We start from the raw sequence: 18,441 nt of genomic DNA, 5'->3' as shown, positions 1-18,441 counted from the left end.
TCCGTGTCTAATCTGATAAAGTACTGCCTGAGCCATTCTAAAATGCCATTCCAACCAGGCCATTCCCTTCCCAAAACTCTTTTCATAGCTCCCTATTGACTTCTTAATGAAGCCCAAATTCCCAACATAGCATTATGTCATCTAAAATGTGCTTCAACTCTCCATTTCTGCTCATGTGGCTTCCTTTACCTGAAATGCCTTTCTGACATTGATGCCTGTTCCCACTTATTCTTCAACCTCTTACTCTTGTCCTTTTTGATGCCCACGTGGAATAAATTGGTCCTCAGCAGTGTATCCTCAGCTTCTGGCTTCTGCTTTTACTAACAGCCTTTTATCAATCTTCGAATTGGCTTAGTGTGTCTCCTTTAGATTGTAGGATTCTAGACAGAAGGAGTCACGTGTGACTGATCTTCAAATCACGCTAGTGTATAACAAAACACCTTGATGTACAATCATGCCTTACTTGTGTACTTGACCCTAGGATAGAAGGCATAGAAATAGTAAACTGCATATACATGAAATACTGTTATGCAAAAACGGATCAGCAATTTGTTTTTTAGTCTGAGGTGGAAAGGAGATTTTATCTTTATGCATAAATTTCTGAGAAAGAATTCTCTGACATGAATTATTAGGTTTTCTATGGAGGTAAATCTTAAACACACACTCAGTCTCAGCCATATGAAGACAAGGGAGAGAAACCTGGCAGATGATTTACTCAAGTTTTCTTAACCTCCTGATTCTAAATTTCTCTCAGGATGACTGTTTCATGTCAGCTGGATACTAGGTATCATCTGGTTATTTCCTCCTGAAGCTCTCCAATGCTGCCCTACTTAAAGTGTGTGTGTATTTATTTTTGGTCTATGTGTGTGTTCCCAGGTCCAAGGTTAAAGGGGGGCGGCATTTGGGAAGAGTTTTCTTCATCCTGCTCTCTCACTAGAGATATTCATGAGTAGGACTGCTACTACCTGGCCATCATCCTCTCCTTTTGCACTCACAACCCCAGAGGGAAGCACAATGCCTTGCACTTGCAAAAAGCCTGTTTCCTGTTTTCCTATTAAGATTGAGATCCTAAAAGGCATGAGCTATTTTATTTACCTTTTTATTCCTGACAAAATGCATGACCAAATAAATATTTGTTGAATGAACCCATCAGCCATTCCTATATACCTGAAAAGCCTCAGAGTTTGCAGTAATCTCTAGTGATCTTCAAGAGACCCACCAGGTTTCATTTGCAAGGTGGAAAATGGCTTACAGGTCATTACTGGTGAGTACCTACTAGATACTGAATGTACTCTATATATTAATGTTTACATATAACACACTAATATATATGTATTAGTTTGAGAGGGAAAGAGGGTGAGAGAGATTTTCTATTGCTGATTCACTCTTCAAATGCCCACAACAGCCAGGGCTGGGCCAGGCCAAATCTGGGAGTTCAGGCCTCCCACATGGTGGTGGGGACAAATAACTTGAACCATTACCTTCTGCGTTTTAGGGTCTGCATTAGCAGGAAGCTGGAACTGGGAGAGGAGTCAGGACATCAACCCAGGCATTCTAATATGGGATACAAGTGCCTTGACTTGAATTTTAGGCAAACAAATCTCTAGGCCTAATACCTCCAGGCTCAACACCTATTCCTGAATTCCATATTTTGATGTGCTTTGAGAAGGCTAGCAAAAAAGACATTGATTATGCATGGAAGTCTTGTTTAGCCATTTTCCCCTAGTCCCGTCTCCAGGTTTCCATGTCTAGAAATCAAGAATACTAGCAGTATTCACCTAATAAGGCTGTTTTGAAGACTGCATGACTTATCCCATGAAAATCTCCAATGACAGTGCCTAGTGCACCATGGCCACTCAGTAAGCACAAGCAATTATTATTATTACTCTAGGTCTCTAACTACATCTGCCAAAGAGAAAAACAAAGAGCACCCAAATCTAAGTGGTTTGTCTTTTATTCATACAAACAATACATACACAAGACTGTATATTGTTTAAAGACTGAAAGAATTTTCTAGTGTAACAACTCTGTAACAAAATTTAACTAAATGTAACATTTATGAAAAATATAAATCTCTGAGTGGGTTGTTCTCCCCAACAATACAAAGTTTACATAAAAACATTCAATATGAGCTATCAGTTGCAAACATGTTAGGAAAAAAATCATTCAAATCACTTGTTATACTCTATTGGCTTTTACATTGAACATTCACACACTACATTTAATCCATCTAGGGGTTTAATTGTTAGAAATGTATAGCATGAAGGTCTAGCTGATAATGACAGGACTAAGAATGTGTTGCCTGAAGAGTTAAACAGCACTGATTCACACAGTCAACTCCAGGTGATCTATACGTGGCTCTGAGCCGTCTCTGGGTTGCCACCTGTGTCTGGAAGCTAAATTCGGGGACGGAGGATCTTAATAAAAGTCTTTCATCACGGAGTGGGGTGTTTATATCTGAATCACATGTTTGAATGCTTAAGTGTCAAAATGATTTCCAAAGTGAATCATAATAGACTTGGGTTTTCTAGTGGGCAGAACACTTGGTTTTCTCATTTACATCAGCTCTCAAGATGTTGCTGTATTTTTTTTTCTCACATGACTTACCAACACTCTATGAGGGCCATAGCAGAAGCTTCCAGTAACTTTACCTATGGTTAAGAAAAAATAATACACTGGGGAGGTTAAACATCTGGCTAGGGATGCAATGAGTTCATGGCAAAGTTGGACCACTCTGTTCTTTGTTTATAATAATACTTATAATAATAATAATGCTTACTAAAGTCATTGCCACTTTCAAAGAAAACCAAACCAACCATCATGACTGACATGCCTTGTGGTGGATATGAAAGGTAGAAAATCACTTTACTCTTTCGAGATGTAATATTTTCTTTTCAGTAAGTGTAGCTGCTGCTGTTGTTTTTAAAACACTGAAGACCATCTCACAGCTTCTACTTTGAAATGGTTAAGACAATAAGAGGCCCAGAAGCATCATCCCTCAGGAAGTATAACAGGTAAAGAAGCATACATGTGGTGTGCAGCAGTAAGGAAGTCATTACAAATAAGGACAAGAAAGAACCTTTGGACACTCCTAAGATATAAGGGATATTTTAGCACACAGACAGGCATATTCAATTTGTCCCAGAGTATTTTGTCATCTATCTGCATTTAAATAGGAGAGAGGAGGAATGAGAATAAGGCAAATGTCATCAGTGTTTCAGAGATGGTCTGTTGAGAACACTTGCTTTCTATTGATATACTGCAGGGATGTAGGAAAAAACTGATGCCACCGTACAATGGACTGAATAGTACGGACTTTTGCTAGTACGATGACAGAACTGATCAAATGTGTAATGCCCTTTCTGTGGTTCCTCACATACAGCACAAATATACGTTTCAAAAAGATGTGAAAAGATTGTGTTTTCTTATTAAATGTGTTCTTTCGTAACCAAGGAAGTAAATAGTTTAAAAATCATATACTCTATCATACAGAAACCCTTGCATGCAGTTGCTGCAATTGTATTGTAATGAAGACCGACTCGCCATGGTGAGTAGCCCTATGGTAGCGACGGTTAGTTCTTGTCCCAGTCCAGTTCATGGTCTCATAGGTCATGTCGTGTCTCGTGGGAAACTGGGAATGCATCTGGGCATGTTTGTTACATGATTTTGCACCTTTAGACCTTTCATTTGCAGACGAGGTTTACACAGTTTTCAGGACTGTAAAATGGAAAGGAGATTAAGGCTGAGTTTACTTATCACACAATCATTTGAAGTCAAACAGCTTTTTGTCTTTACGATTTCAACTGAATTTTTAGAACTAATCCCTTTCCAAATGGTTTATTGGTAACTCCAGCCTCTCTCATCTGAACCAATGGCATGAATTATGCTACTTCTTACAACACAACTAATTGTAAGTACTACTTCTAGACACTTTCTGTCATTCCTTCATTCCTGGATACACTTTGAAAAAAGGACTTCACCTCAGACCAGTCTCACATCTCCATACATTTCATGAGCACATCAGCACAACACTGGGATTTTAGCATCTTTCCTGTCTTTTAAGAAACGAGTGGTTGATCATTTGGGATACAGAAGACACATTATTTTTGGTGTCTTTTGTACGTGGATCATGTATGTTGAACAAGATAAACACTTTTTCAGTTATCAGGGGCATAGCTATGGCCTCTGGACTCTAGGGCAGAGCACACCCGGTCATAACAAGAGTTGTGTTTCTTGGATGGCGTGGCTTCATTGGACTCGGAAGAGTCGCTCACCGTGATGGGGCTGTCTCTTGCAAAGACCTCGGTAGACTCTCTCCATAAGCAATCCACAGACACTTTAAAACAGTAACTGTTAGACTTTGGCCTGGATACCTGTGCTGTGTTGTTGAAAATTTGTCTGCTATTTGAAGTAGCAATTTTAATTTTTAGTGCAGCATCTACACGGTCCACTACCGTGTATATCCCTATACTCCCATCATCAAAGCCCACAATGATGTGCAGGTGCCGCTGAGAGAGTGCGAGAAAAGTGGGCGTTTTGTAAAGAGAACAAGCACCGATATTTTTGCCATCAGCCAGCCTCATTACGATTAGACTGGATATTGCACCATTTTCATCCTCCTCCTCCCCATTCCGGAAACAAATGTACACCAGGTAGCGACCATCTCGAGACAACCTCTGGCGCCAGATGATCCCAGAGGCATGAACCACCCGTAATTTACCACTGTGTAAATCCAATACATTGATATTTTCATCTCCCCTAGATATAATGCCTAGCTTTCCATTGGGAGAAATTTCAAAATCCTCTAGATTTTTCAAGAAGTTGTTTGGCAGTTGCACGCGTCGACAGATCACTTCATCTGCCAGACTCCAGATGTTCACAGTCTCAGCTGATGTGATGAACACAATGATGTCAGGACAGTCAGGGATCAGTTTAAAATTCACAATGCTGGTCCCATCTTCACAGCAAAATTTCTTGGTGATACTTCCCGTCCAAAGACTGACAGCCAGCACTTTGCTTTTCGTCATCCCCACCACGAAGGTGTTTGCAGAAGTAATGAAGGCATTCTGCAAGGTGGTCAGAATGTTGCAGACCCTGTGGCCTGTGGCCAGTCTCCACACCCTGGAGGCATTTTCTTCACACAGTGAGACCACAAACTGGTCATTGTGTGTAATCAGCAGCTGAGATATTCTCTGCCCATTAATTCGGAAGACGTTTTCCCCACTGCTGGTGTGCCAGACATACTGGCTGCTTTTGTCATCTGATGTCACCATGATGTCCCCAGCGGATGTTAACACACAGTGCTCAACTGTTCCTTCATGCTTGAATACTGCCTCAATGAACCCGCTGCTGAAATTCCATTTATGAACACAGTCAGAGCCATCCAGGGAGTAAATGATTTCCCCTCTTGCAGGCAACACCAGACTTTGGATTGGTTTCCCAGTCTTATCAATATTGGACATGGCTGTGATTATATCTATATCCCAAATAGATAGAATGCCGCTGGTTGATAGAGAGAGCAGCATGTTGTGGTGACTGGATTTTACCAACTTCACTATGGTACCTGAGATCTCCTGTAAGCTTGCCATGCATTGTCCCGTGTCCCGCCTCCAAAAGAACACGGCTGAGGTATTTTCCATGGTTGCAATGATGCAGTCTCCGTTTTTGGACAGCACAGCTGATATAAAGCGCTCATTGTGCTTGGCTCTGAACTTCTCAGCCACCTTCCACACGCCAGTGTCTAAGAGCTCAATGCTGAGGGCTTTACAGATCAGAATGGCACTCTGGTCCTCTGAAAGTTCAATGCTGACCACCTCGCTGTCTTCTCTGCGGCAGTCAAAGTCATCAGTCAGCTGGGGGTTGGAAATGTCCTCAGTATTCCAAACAGAAAGACTTCCTTCACTGTCTACCATTACCATCTCTTGAGCTGTGTCCAAGATAAGAAGAAACTTCACAAAACCTCCTGAAAATTCAGAGGTCACCGTACATAACTTTTCTCCACTCCCTAAGTGAAATATGGTGGTCGTGTTCAGGTACTGTCCACAGAAAGCATACACACCGTCCAGAGAGCACTGGACACACGTTACTTCATACCAGCAGTGGAACTGGTAAAGGGGCCATCCGTAGAGCAGATCAATGACGGTGACATCTTTACTGGCTTCAAGCCACGCAAGGGCATGGTTGACTGACAGTGTAAATCCATTGATGTAGGTGGAGCTGCTCCCATGCTTGGTCCCTTTGATTTCCACTTCAGACAGGAGACAAGAGTTGACGTTGTCATAAACCAACAAGGTGTTATTTGTCGTAGCCACCACAAGGTACTTTTCATCAGTAGTGAGTTTCATGCCCAGGATGACAGACTGGGCTGTCGTGATTTGCCTGAGTAGCTGGCGGCTCTCTACATCCCAGGTGCTGATGGAACCGTTTTCTAAAGCCGTGAGGACAGTGCTGGGGTTACAGGTAGGCAGAATCTCTGTGACATGCAGGTGACTGGATGACAAAGGGAGACGCTCTGGGCTGTACGTCACGTCCATGGATGAATGCAAGGGCACGATGGAGCAGTACTTGGGCCCATCTTTGTCACACTCTAAAAGAAGGTGTCTTAATTTAGGCAGGGAGCTCACAACAGGCAGAAGTCTTTGCTGCAGCTCAGCTGAAAGGGAGCCAGGAAACGCAACGACCTTGTTTCTGATGCTGCGGAGGGTGCTAGCCAGGAACTTCAGCTCCTTCTCTTGTGAGTAGTTGTACGCCAGCTCGATGTCTGAAAGCACTTTATCAAACTGGCCAATTTTGATCATGGTATAAAGCCAGCTGAAGTTCATGATGATACCATAAAGCAGGTCATCGGTTTTTCCACACCTTGTCAGGTGGTGCAAAAGCTCAGTCATTTTCCGATGGTTGACAAAGAAAATGTCAGGCTCCAGGGGGTTGCACTGGAAAACCCAGGGCTGGTCTGGGGCCTGTCTGTCAAAGGAAGCCTGTTCCATGAAGTGTTTTTCTTCCTCAAGCAGGCTTCTGCTCTCCAAGTCAAGGCAGCCATTAAGGTAGGGGTCTTCCAGGCAGAATGCTTTCCTCCTTCCCCCTGACCAGACACCTAGAAAATAATCTGCCAGGATGGTGTGCATTTCACGCAGGTCTCTGTCATCCTGCAGATACAGCTTCTGGGCTATGAGATGTAGGTGTCTGTTGGCCCAGACCAGGAGTGTGACATTCTTCACGTGTCTTTCTATTAAGTATCCGTTGAGTCCTTCCTTGAGCCTCGCAATGTACAAATAAGGTACTCTCAGGGGATTGTTGGGCCTGGCATTCTCGTTGAGCTCATTCATAACACTGTTGTCCAGGGCTAAGACATCCTCCAGTTCCATCTCACTCAGACCCATCTTGGCCATGGTGATGTAACCAAGAGCCCTGGAGACCAGTTTCTGACCACACATCTTCTCCAAGGACCAGAATAACTGCTCTATACTCTCATGAACATTGACACAGAGGGAGGTTTCATCGACGTCTTTGTGAGATCTCCAGTGTCTCACCTCCCTGAAGGTCAGGTTCACAAACATTGGCAGCGTGCACTTGGAGAAGGCATTGTTCACGTAAATCTGCTGGCCGGACGTGACCTTCCTTTTAACTCGTAGCAGCTGGTGTTTGAGTACCTGGCTGCACATCTTCCTGTCCCGGGGAATCAGCTCAATGTAGTTGTCTTCTTCGTGGATAAGGCACCTTAGTTTCTGCAGGATCCCATGTTTGTTGGGCAGTGTGGAGAGGACTATCCGTACGAAGCGGGGAAGGTGAGCTGGGAGCCACCAGAGCTTTCTGGCATCGTCATTCTCCGAGAGCTGCTCTAGGGCATCGAATATTATTATTAGAGGCCTCTGCAAGGAAGATTCATTCAAGAGGTTTATAAATAAGTCACGGAGGTCATGGATCTTCTTAGGGTAGCTTTGAACCAGACACTGGTAGTTAATTGCCAATTGTTCACAAACACTCAGGAGGAGAGTCCTTAGGTCAGTGCTCATGTCTGTTGTTCCCAGAAACCTCACGACGACGACAGGGTCAGAGTCTGGTCCTGTGTCATCATGAAGCCAGGCACAGGCCTGAAATACAAAAATGCTTGAGTTTAGAAGGATAACATGAGTTCACATGGTCATAGGCAACAATATTTCCTCCCTGCAGAGCTCTGACTTCCAGGAACCCCCACCATGTGGAAAGTGGCCGAGAACCAAGAAATGGACAAACCTTCTGGAAAGACCAAAGAGCTGTCACAAAGATCATGCGTAAAAATCTATACATAAGACCCCTCAGGATCTCAAGATTACCCTTGCCAAAGGCAGGAAAACAGTGAAAATAGTATTATTCAATTATAGGGCAACATAGAAGTATTTCAAAAGTCGGTAAATCTGGCATCCAGTGTGGTCAGTTTTTCATCACTGAAGCTGCATTCTCCCCTGGTATAGCTGTTGGTGCTTACACCAATGCTTAGTGAGTGTTTGTTGAATGAATGGCTTAAGTAATGATTTATACATTATATTAATCAGAGGCCAACCAAATTTCTAATTACAATGTAATAAAATATTCAACAACCACATAATATTGGATATAATCTTTAATGATTGAGAGACATTTTTGTGGTGCTATAGGGTCATTATTGTGATTGTTATTTATCTTTGTCATAAAGGCTACATAATGCTGTGAGAGTTTTATTAAATGTTGAGCTTTATAATAGATGGTTCATATATAAACATGCAGTCATGGCACTCATTTTTCTCTGGTGAGCAGATGGGATTACAGCATCATTTAGTAGAAGAGGAAACAGAGGCCCAGGCTGTATATATGACAAGCTCAGAGTTAATCAGTCACTGAGAGATGCAGTCAGAGTAAAAGTCAATATGACTTTCATTTTAGTGCCTTTCAAAGAAAAACTATACAGCTAAAGAGAGAAAATATGTGACGATACTACTGAGTTTATTATTTTTTCTGTTTGAAAACCAAAGAATGAGAACGGATATGATCAAAGTATTAAATAATTAAAAGAGTATGTTTAGGGGCCGGTGCTGTGGTGTAGAGGGTGGAGCTGCTTCTTGTAGTGCCAGCATCCCATATGGACACCGGTGGCTGCTCCACTTCCGATCCAGCTCTCTGCTGTGGCCTGGGAAAGCAGTAGATGGCCCAGGGGCTTGGGCCCCTGCACCCAGGTGGGAGACCCAGAAGAAGCTCCTGGCTCCTGGCTTTGGATCAGCACACCTCTGGCTGCTGCAGCCAATTGGGGAGTGAACCAGCGGATGGAAGCCCCCATCCCCTGCCCCTACTTCTCTCTCTCTGTAACTCTTTCAAATAAAATTAAATCTTAAAAAAAAAAGAGTATGTTTAGTGTGATGAATTCCTTTAGTAATACCAAGGACACTTCTTAGAAAGGGAGGTGCTAATTTATACTTGAGACAGTAATTTTATGGAACTTGGTTCCTCAAGAGAGAGTTTGGATTTGGGACTGAATAAGATGAGAAAAGGTTTATGGATGTCAGTTTCATAATGAGCCTTTAAGATAAGTAAGCATTATATTGTTGTTTAGCCCCGACCTTTAAAGCTGGATTCAAGAAGGAGGATCTGGCCACTCTACAACTGCCTCTCAGTGGCCAATCAGAGCCAAAACACAGTTTGTTGGCTCCCACATCAATGCTTATGATAATCACGGATAACTTCAACCCTGCTGCCACATGTGGCTGAATGTGTGATGTCAGTAGATGGTGTCCCTATAGTCATGAGCTTGTGTCTGTGACAATAGTGGGAGATCAACACAAGATGTGTGTCTGCATTCTCATGAGACATGAGGTCACAGGGAAGGGAGTACGGGTTGTGAAGGGAGTACGGATCAGCCATTCCTCAGGAGAGAGGGAAGTGGAGAGTGCATAGGACAGATCACAGGAATGTTCAGGCAATTAAGGAAAGTTCTGTTTTTGATACAGCAACCACAGGAAGACCAACATAGGGATTCTGAATCAACACTAAGTGAATAGGAGGTTAAATGGAACTAGTTTAGTGCAGCTTAGGTGAGGATGCAAGACAACAGATGTCACATTCCAGAGACGTCCTGTATCCTCATGCAAGATACGAAGTGTACGTTCTGAAAACCAGTTTTGGTGCCTTAGTGGGTTACCCACATCCAGCTTGGAAATAAAGACTGGAGGGAGTGAGAACAACATTGGAGATGAGGATGCCATGGGTCTTATCTCTTATTGTCTCATCCCCAAAAGGCAGGTCAGAGAGATGCTAACTCTTTACTTTTAGTCATGGGGCAGGGGCTTCCATGGACTGTTTACTGAGTGCCCGTTAAATCTTGGGCCACATGGTCATGTGGAGTCTAAAGACATCTGAGAGATGGGAGGGTTGAGTGACCAAGGCTGACCTGCTGCTCCAATGGAGGAGTGGCGGACAGCTGCTGTCCTGGGTCTGCCCTGGAGGACCCCTGAGTGCATCCATATACCAGATGTTGGCCACCAGCAAGCGGGAGCTGACAAGGCTTTCTGTTTGTTTGTTTTTCCCAGGTTCTGTGCACAGCATCTTGGCAGAAATATCCTCTAGTGTGCCTGGATACTAGGAGCTGAGGAAGTAGCATTCCCTGTGTGTCCAGCAGCATGCAAGTGAGAGACGCTCAGTGAGGACAGGGTGGGAGGGGCATAGGGGAAGGAAATCATGGAAAGGCCTCCGGTGACAGGAGAGGCAGCTTTTTTGAAAAAAATATTTGTTTTGTTTTAAAAGTCAGTTACAGAGAGAAAGGAGATACACACACACACACACACACACATACACACACACACAGAGTTAGTTCTTCCATCCGCTGGTTCACTCACCAGATGGCCACAATAGCCAGTGCTGGGCTAGACCAAAGCCTGGATCTCCATCCAGGTTTTCCACATGGGTGGCAGGGGCCTAAAAGCTTGGGCTATCTTCCACTGTTTTCCACACCATTAGCAGGGAGTGGAATGGGAGCAGCAAGGACTCGAGCCTGCACCCATATGTAATGCTGGTGTCACAGGTGACGACCCCACCCGCTATGGCCACTTCAGCCCGAGAAGTGGCTTTTAACACTTGCTAAGACCAGAGAGTTTAGAACCTGGTTCTGAACAGCACTGGTCACGTAGGAACTTTCTGTCCTACATGTGCACCTCACCTTTTCTATGTCCTCTAAACCACAACCCCATGGGGGTCACAGGTGTAGTTGGAATGAAGAAAAGATGGAAAGATGCATGGAGAGAGAAAGAAGATGGCCCATTTCCTACTGTAGATGCCTTCTCTACGGTGGGCTTCAGCTGGGGGACACAAAGGTAACTGAAGTCTGTATTAGAACCTTGGCTTGGACATACTAATTCTGAACTAAGACTGACTTAGTGACCAGAAGTGACTTGAAGTTTTTTTTTTTTTTTTTTTTTTTTTGAGAGGAATGAGAAAAATTGTTGAGATCTGTCCTAGTTTTTATCCAAATGGGATGGAGAGGACTAACCCCACAACATGAGTTTGAACAGCAAGAAAAAAAGTTTTGCAGTCATATCCTGTGAGTCTTGTTCTCTCAAGATAACACAAGCAAAAAAAAAAAAAAAAAAAAAAAAAAAAAAAGAAACACCAAAGTATCCATTCCAAAAGGATTATGATTACAACTCAGATAGTCAAAACTGGAAATGAAAATGAATTTGACCAGTTTAACTCTTTCTGAAACTCAAAGTTTTCATTACTATGCAGAGGCAAGAATAGGCTTTTACCTTCTTTGCTACTTCAGCTAGCAGAAGGGTCTTCCCAGTGCATGGTCCACCGTATATAATGAGAGGGCTGATGTGCCCAGTTTTGCTTGGGAGAAGGTATTTATGCACGATGTTTAGAGATTCACACTTGTACTCGTAGAAGGAGGCATATGTTTTACATAGGGAGGAATGCTGAAGGATTTCATCATACAGTGTATCTGTTTCAGTGTCAAAATTCTGTTGCACTGTGGCCTGGATTATGTCAATCATGTCCTCATAAAATTGTTTACCAAGTCCTTCTATGTAATGGTTTTCTATTTCTTGGGAATAGCCTAGTTTCATGTCACAATGAGTAACAGACGTGTATACTCTCAGATTAGATGATGCAACAATAGTTGGAATAAATTCATCCCTGAGTTTTATCAGCTTCTCTTGAGCTTCTGGGTCGCGAATAATCCTGGGATCTGTTCCAGTGATATCCATGTATTTTCCCATCTCTGGGATTTTCACAAAGCGCTCAATGTTAGCAATTTTCCTAATGTAGCAAACGCACTTCTTTAGGAATGCTGGAGTTTGCTTTCCTAGAGCGAAGTCAAATTCATCCTCTATGGCTGAAAGAAAATAACACCAGGAGGTTATTGCCTAGAATGAAGGAGCAAAGTGCCCAGATGCCAACACTCAATGCTTAGTTACTAGTGATAAGTTGTGCGTACAGTCTGCAATGCAGTAGTCTACAGCAAAATCACTTATTTTCCTATGGGTCTTTTACGAAGCATCCTGGCATTCACATAAATGGATTCTAAAAAAAGTCATTGAACTTCTTCCCCAGTGTCAGGGAGAGGCTGAGCATAAGCATGATAAAAAAAGCACATCAAGTTTAGAGTTGATTCTTCTACTGTTGCTCAGTGTCTCTCTCTCTGATTTTAGCTGTTGGTAAGACTGAAGTAAGGGCAGGGACCAATTTGGGCCAGGTTCTTTATCAGTACGTCCTTTACAATGTGACTTGACCATTTTGCTTATAGAATATTGTACTCCAGACAGATTTGCTCAATACAAACACAAAAGTTTCTAAAACAAAATACAATCATGTTCTGATTACTGAAGAATCCGAATTATCTGTGTCACTGTGAAATTTCACTGTATCTATCAGAAAGGTACCAAGAAGTGATTTTGTATTTAACTTTCTTCTAAGTTAAAGCAAATTATGGCTTATAATTTACACATTTATATACAACTCAGTCTGCATTATTAATCATTTTAGTCTCTAAAAGCACATTTAAAACTGGATCAATTGTAATAAAAATAAAACTGTTCATAGAAGAAATTAAAAATATATAAAATAATTAAAGCAGGGGAAATGAATTTTAAGGCAAGGCTTTACTCCTTCTTGCCTTCCCTCCCTTCCTGCCTTTCTTTTTTCCTCTTCCCTCCCTTCATCTAATTCATCTTTACTGAGCTGTACTACGTTCTATGCATGTTACTAGTTACAAATATTAATGTGGAGAGAAAACATATAACACGGAGAGAAAAGGCCATTCTGGAGTGTTATAGACTGAATGTTTGTGTCTCTTCAAAACTCCCATGTGGAAAGCTGAACTCTAATGCGAATGCATTTAGAGACTGGAGGCCCCTGGGGGCTCATGAGGTCATGAGGGTGGAGCCCTCATGAGTGAGATTAGTGCCCTTATGAAGAGGCCCAGCGAAGTCCCTTGGCCATCCCACTGCAGGAAGACACAGCGGAGACGCCATCTGTGAACCTGGAAGCAGCTCTCACTGGACACCAAAGCTGGACGTGCCTGGATGTTGCACATTCCCAGCCTCCCAAACTGTGAGAAGCGAATTTCTGTGGCTGACACCCAGTCTGTGGTGTTCTGTTAGAGCAGTCAACAGACTGAGACACGGAGCTGACACGCCAGTAGAAGACAACAGAAATTTATTCTGGAGTCTCTAAAATAAACATGTTATGATTATTTCAGTCCTGTTACTGGAGAGCATGACCCAGGGAGAAGAGTCAGGGATCAGGCCCACTTGGAGAAATCGCGGAAGGCTTGCCTAAGCAGGTGACTACTTTATTGGGCTGGCACCCGACAGTAGACTGGGGCAGGGAGGGCTGGTCTGGCCATAATTGAGCAAATTTAAATGTGCTGGCCACAACTTCAACATCAACTGAAATCTAGTGCACATGCACACACACACACACACACACCCCACACACACACACCTTCTCTCTCTTTTTAAAGTATTGAGGAAGATAGGATTTGTTTTTGAAAGTCATCCTTTTAGTATAACTCTTCTTTTAACACTGCAAGCAGCAGTAGCTCATTGTTTGTTTAGCCCAAAACACATTCAACATGGAAACTCAAAGAATATTCTTCACCTGAAACAAACTAGATTCTACTAGCATATAATGCTTAAACATCACAGCAATAAAGATGGTAATCCACTGTCTTCTATACCTACTAAAGCCAAGATGGTTTTTCTTAGTAATGATAGCAATTGGCCAAAATTTTTGATTCAAGAGAAAAAGATATTTTATAGCCATCGGTGTTCAACAAGCTGTGCCATTAGCAACAGTCTGTTTTACAGAGGGTTATACTTGGCAAGTTGGGTAAGGAGGCCAGTTAAAAGGGTTTACAGGGCATATGTATGCCCTATACCAAGAAAGCACATTTTATAATGGAGGTAGGAGGAGATGTGAGAAATCTCAGCTTCATGAGCTACTATAGAAAGCCCCAGTTTGTTTCTTTTCAAGCCGCCTGAGTAAAATTATAGAGCACATACTGGATAAGCAGGGTGCTGATTCTGACAGCATCACAAAGAGACAGGAAGTGCTCCAACTGTGGCATGTAGACACAATACATGACCATCAGATACATGCTGCCACTCTCCCTCCTAGGTAATGACTCCACTCACATTGCTATCATATCTATGGAAAGAAGACTGTGCCAGTCAGGAGTGTTGAACATAAATGGGATATGAAAAGAGATGCAGATAAACCAAGGTGGTAAAGTCTAGCAAAGCTTCAGTCTATGTGCAGGGTTCCTGATAGGGTAGGGTACAGAGTTCAGAAATGAATCTGGGCCAGCGCTGCGGCTCACTAGGCTAATCCTCCGCCTGTGGCACCGGTGCCCTGGGTTCTAGTCCCAGTAGGGGTGCCGGTTGCTCCTGTTCTAGTCCAGCTCTCTGCTGTGGCCTGGGAGTGCAGTGGAGGATGGCCCAAGTGCTTGGGCCCTGCACCTGCATGGGAGACCAGGAGGAAGCACATGGCTTTGGATCGGTGCAGCGCGCCGGCTGCAACATGCCGGCAGTAGCAGCCACTTGGGGGGTGAACCAATGGAAAAAGGAAGACCTTTCTCCCTGTCTCTCTCTCTCTCTCACTAACTGCCTGTCAAATAAAAAAAAAAAAAAGGAAGGAAGGAAGGAAGGAAGGAAGGAAGGAAGGAAGGAAGAAAGAAAGAAAGAAAGAAAGAAAGAAAGAAAGAAAGAAAGGAATCTGAGTAAATGAGTGATGTGATCGGAGACTAGCTGTATAAAATTATTGCCAGAGGTAAAACACAACCCCATGATTTTTGGAGACTTAAGTATAATTTCTGATACTTTCTGTAAATATTATAAGCTTTCTCTTACTTTACTAGAACATTGTAATTACTTTTATGTCTTTGCATTTTCCTTAATATCTTTAAGTTTGTCAAGTCTCAGTGCCCAATGAAGGTAATATGAGGATTGGATTCTCAGACCCGGTAACTGTCACCCATGAGATCATTAATCTCTTTACTATCCCTGGGGGAACTCAGTTTTGACGTTCACGAAAAGGTACCATTTTGAGTACTCTCCCTCTTTTGTTTAAAAAGGTGGAGCCAAAGCTATAAAACATTACACCCAAATACAAATACATACACCTTTACAAGCTTAAATTCTTGAATTATTACTTTCAAGATTTCTGAACATACTAACGTAGTGCACTTCTCCATTGGAAGAGGTGGCTCTTTTGCAGCAATTTTGACAGTGCACATGTGATCTTAAAATGAGTTTGAAAGGCCAAATAAATAAAATTTCACAAGCAGGTGTATCTTCAGGAGATGCAACCTGAAGCAGAAAACAATCCCCTTGTGGTACTTCATATGAAATGAATCACGTCCCCATGGCTGTTCATGTGACAAAGTTCTGAAGGACAGAGAAAATTAGGAGGAAGAGTTTGCCAATAGAATATCTGAACACTTGTATAAGTAAGTATACTTATAAGTATAAGTAAGTATACTGAACACAGTATAAGTAAGAGGATGCCAAACTGGTGTCTTTCACGTAAAATATAGAAAAGCCTTGCTCTGGGAATTCTCTCTTCTACAGTGCATTTTTACAAACAGAGTTGTTATGTCCATGATAAAGATGGAGATTTAGAGCCTCAAAAATGGATCAAAAAGTCCCAGAGGAAGAAGGATAAGTGTTAGTCTGTGTTTTTGAAAAACAGTGCTTATTCTTGACAATTTTAGTGTTTTTAAGAGGACTTAAAATAAACCAATTTTTTTATTCCTTCTTTATGGGATTTTTCAAAATGATTTATAACTTTTCTGAATTTCAAAGAAATGCATCTAGTGAGAATGGTATCAAGAGTATGATTTTGGTTTTTGCAAATGCTTGGACACACCACTCAAAAAATATAAAACCACTACTATTGCTTCCTTCTCAATTATTCTTTTTTAAAGAACACTGTATTTTTTATTTAATTTTTACTTATTTTATTTAATTGAAAAGCAGAAGTAGAAAGAGAAAGACAGACAGCCACAGATAGATCTCCCATCTACAGATTCACTCCCCCAAATGCCTGTAATAGTTGGGGCCGGGTCAGCTTGAAGCCAGGAGTCAACAGCTCCATCCAGGTCTCCCACGTGGGTAGCAGACACCCAAGTATTTGAGTGGTTACCTGCTGCCTGCCAGGGTGCACATTAGCAGGAATCTGGGGTTGGGAATGGAGTCAGGACACAGACTCAGGCTCCCTGATACGTGATGTGGGTGTCCCAGTAGCATCTTAACCATCGTGCCAGACACTCCCTCCTCAATGATTCATCACTGTGACTTTTCTGAACGAATGCTGTACTGTGTATGTGTGTGTCCTAGACTGACATTCCTATAGATTGTAGTTTGCTGTGCAGCAGCCTTTCCACCACTGAGAAAGACTGACGTGTGCGCCGCTGCTCAGTAGCTGGGGAGCTTGCGATACCAATTCTACCTTAGGTCCTGACACCACTCTTGTTTCACACCTCCCGTGGCTTCCCACCACTGCCAGGATGAAACACTGGGTTCTTCCTACAGCCTGGGCTCACCCTGTGACCTCGTCTCTTCCTCCCTGAGCCTGACTACCTTTACTTTCTGTCTCTCTTGGAATTTACTAAAGCACATTCCTGTCTCAAGGATCTTGAGCCTGATAATCCTTCCTCCTGGAATTCGATACCTCAGACACAGGTGGCACTCCTGGTTTGTTCTGATTTCTGGTCATTCAGCTCATAGGTCATCTCCTCATGGTCAACTCTATCTAACAAAGCTGACCTCACCCTTCATCAACCACACTGTTATCTTGTCACTGGGCAGTATCCCATTTATCCTACCTAATCAGAAAGGATCCTGTTTGTCGGACTCCTTTCTCATATTTTCCCCCACTCAAAAATAAAAACCAGCATAGAGCCCTTGCCTCCTGATTCACTGTTGTTTGCCTAGTGCTTGCCACAAAAGAGGCCGACAGGTCAAGAAGTGCTGGCTGGATGACTGAACCAGTGAATGAATCAACAGCTCAACTGATGGGAGTGTCCGGTCTGTTATATCCACCTGACTTCTTTTAAAATCACATTTTCTAGAGAAGCCCTCAAGATAAGTAGAGGCTTTTTATGATTCAACACAAAAGAACACTTGCCTTTCCAGGTCACTGAAACATTCAGAAAATTAAATTTTACTATGCCTTAAACTAGATTCAATGCACAGGACCACAGAAGGGAAGCAGTGGATACATCTTTACTTATAATTGAGCTTACTGAGGATAGATGGGAATTACCTGAGAACAGGTACCTCTTAGCTTGGCTGTGTTTCATTTTACCCTTCTCGTGTAGCAGTTTTACAGCAGCCTTAAATATCTTCTTGATCTCATCTGATATCTCTTTCCAGGTCATCTCATTGTCAGCAGTGGTAGCAGGCTGCATCTGTGGAAATGCACAAGTGAAAAGTTCAAGTCATCAAAGGAAAACCATTATGTAAGAGCAAGGCAGTTGGTGTTATCTGAAGGCCTTCTCTGTGACAAGATTATGATAGGTATTTTACACACAGTGTCTAGTTTAATCAGTTAAGAAACGGGCAAAAGGACACCAACAGGTGTTTTTCAAAGGATGAAATACAAATGGCCAGCATTCTGATATGGTTTCATGCTGCATGATAAAATGCTTTATGCTGAATATTAGAACAACACATACAAAAGGTCCTGAAATGTGGTTCTCTTCCTGTAGCTGCCTGACTGCTGACCATACCACGGAGGTTCTCACTGGAAGAGGGATGCATATCCACACCTGGTTTTGAATCTGTCTAAATGATACATGCAATGAATAGGCTCATCCTTCCCCTCATCCTGTGTTATACAGTTTTAGAATATATACAGTGTATATACTGGGGACAATGAGGATGTTCCTATTATACTCAAGGATGAATTAATGTCATACCATGAGTCTACATAAGA

The 18,441-nt window shown here is 42.5% G+C and overlaps 1 protein-coding gene across 2 annotated transcripts in view; it reads right to left on the bottom strand.

Annotated features, from left to right (window-relative positions):
* Positions 1-1,938: 1,938 nt before the first annotated feature.
* Positions 1,939-18,441, bottom strand: part of NWD2 (NACHT and WD repeat domain containing 2) — a 192,186-nt gene continuing 175,683 nt past the window's right edge. For both annotated transcript variants that reach the window (XM_008274917.4, XM_051830700.2), the window contains 3 exons: positions 17,770-17,914; positions 11,748-12,337; positions 1,939-8,090 (listed from right to left, as the gene is read on the bottom strand). In XM_008274917.4, coding sequence (XP_008273139.3) covers positions 4,158-8,090; positions 11,748-12,337; positions 17,770-17,914 — 4,668 coding nt within the window. In that variant the 3' untranslated portion in view covers positions 1,939-4,157. The remainder of the gene's footprint in view (positions 8,091-11,747; positions 12,338-17,769; positions 17,915-18,441) is intronic.

The sequence above is a fragment of the Oryctolagus cuniculus genome, chromosome 2, assembly GCF_964237555.1.
Source record: "Oryctolagus cuniculus chromosome 2, mOryCun1.1, whole genome shotgun sequence".
In the NCBI taxonomy this organism is placed as follows: domain Eukaryota; kingdom Metazoa; phylum Chordata; class Mammalia; order Lagomorpha; family Leporidae; genus Oryctolagus; species Oryctolagus cuniculus.
The sequence above is the reverse complement of the archived record's forward strand: the minus strand, read 5'-3'. Positions and strand labels throughout refer to the sequence as shown.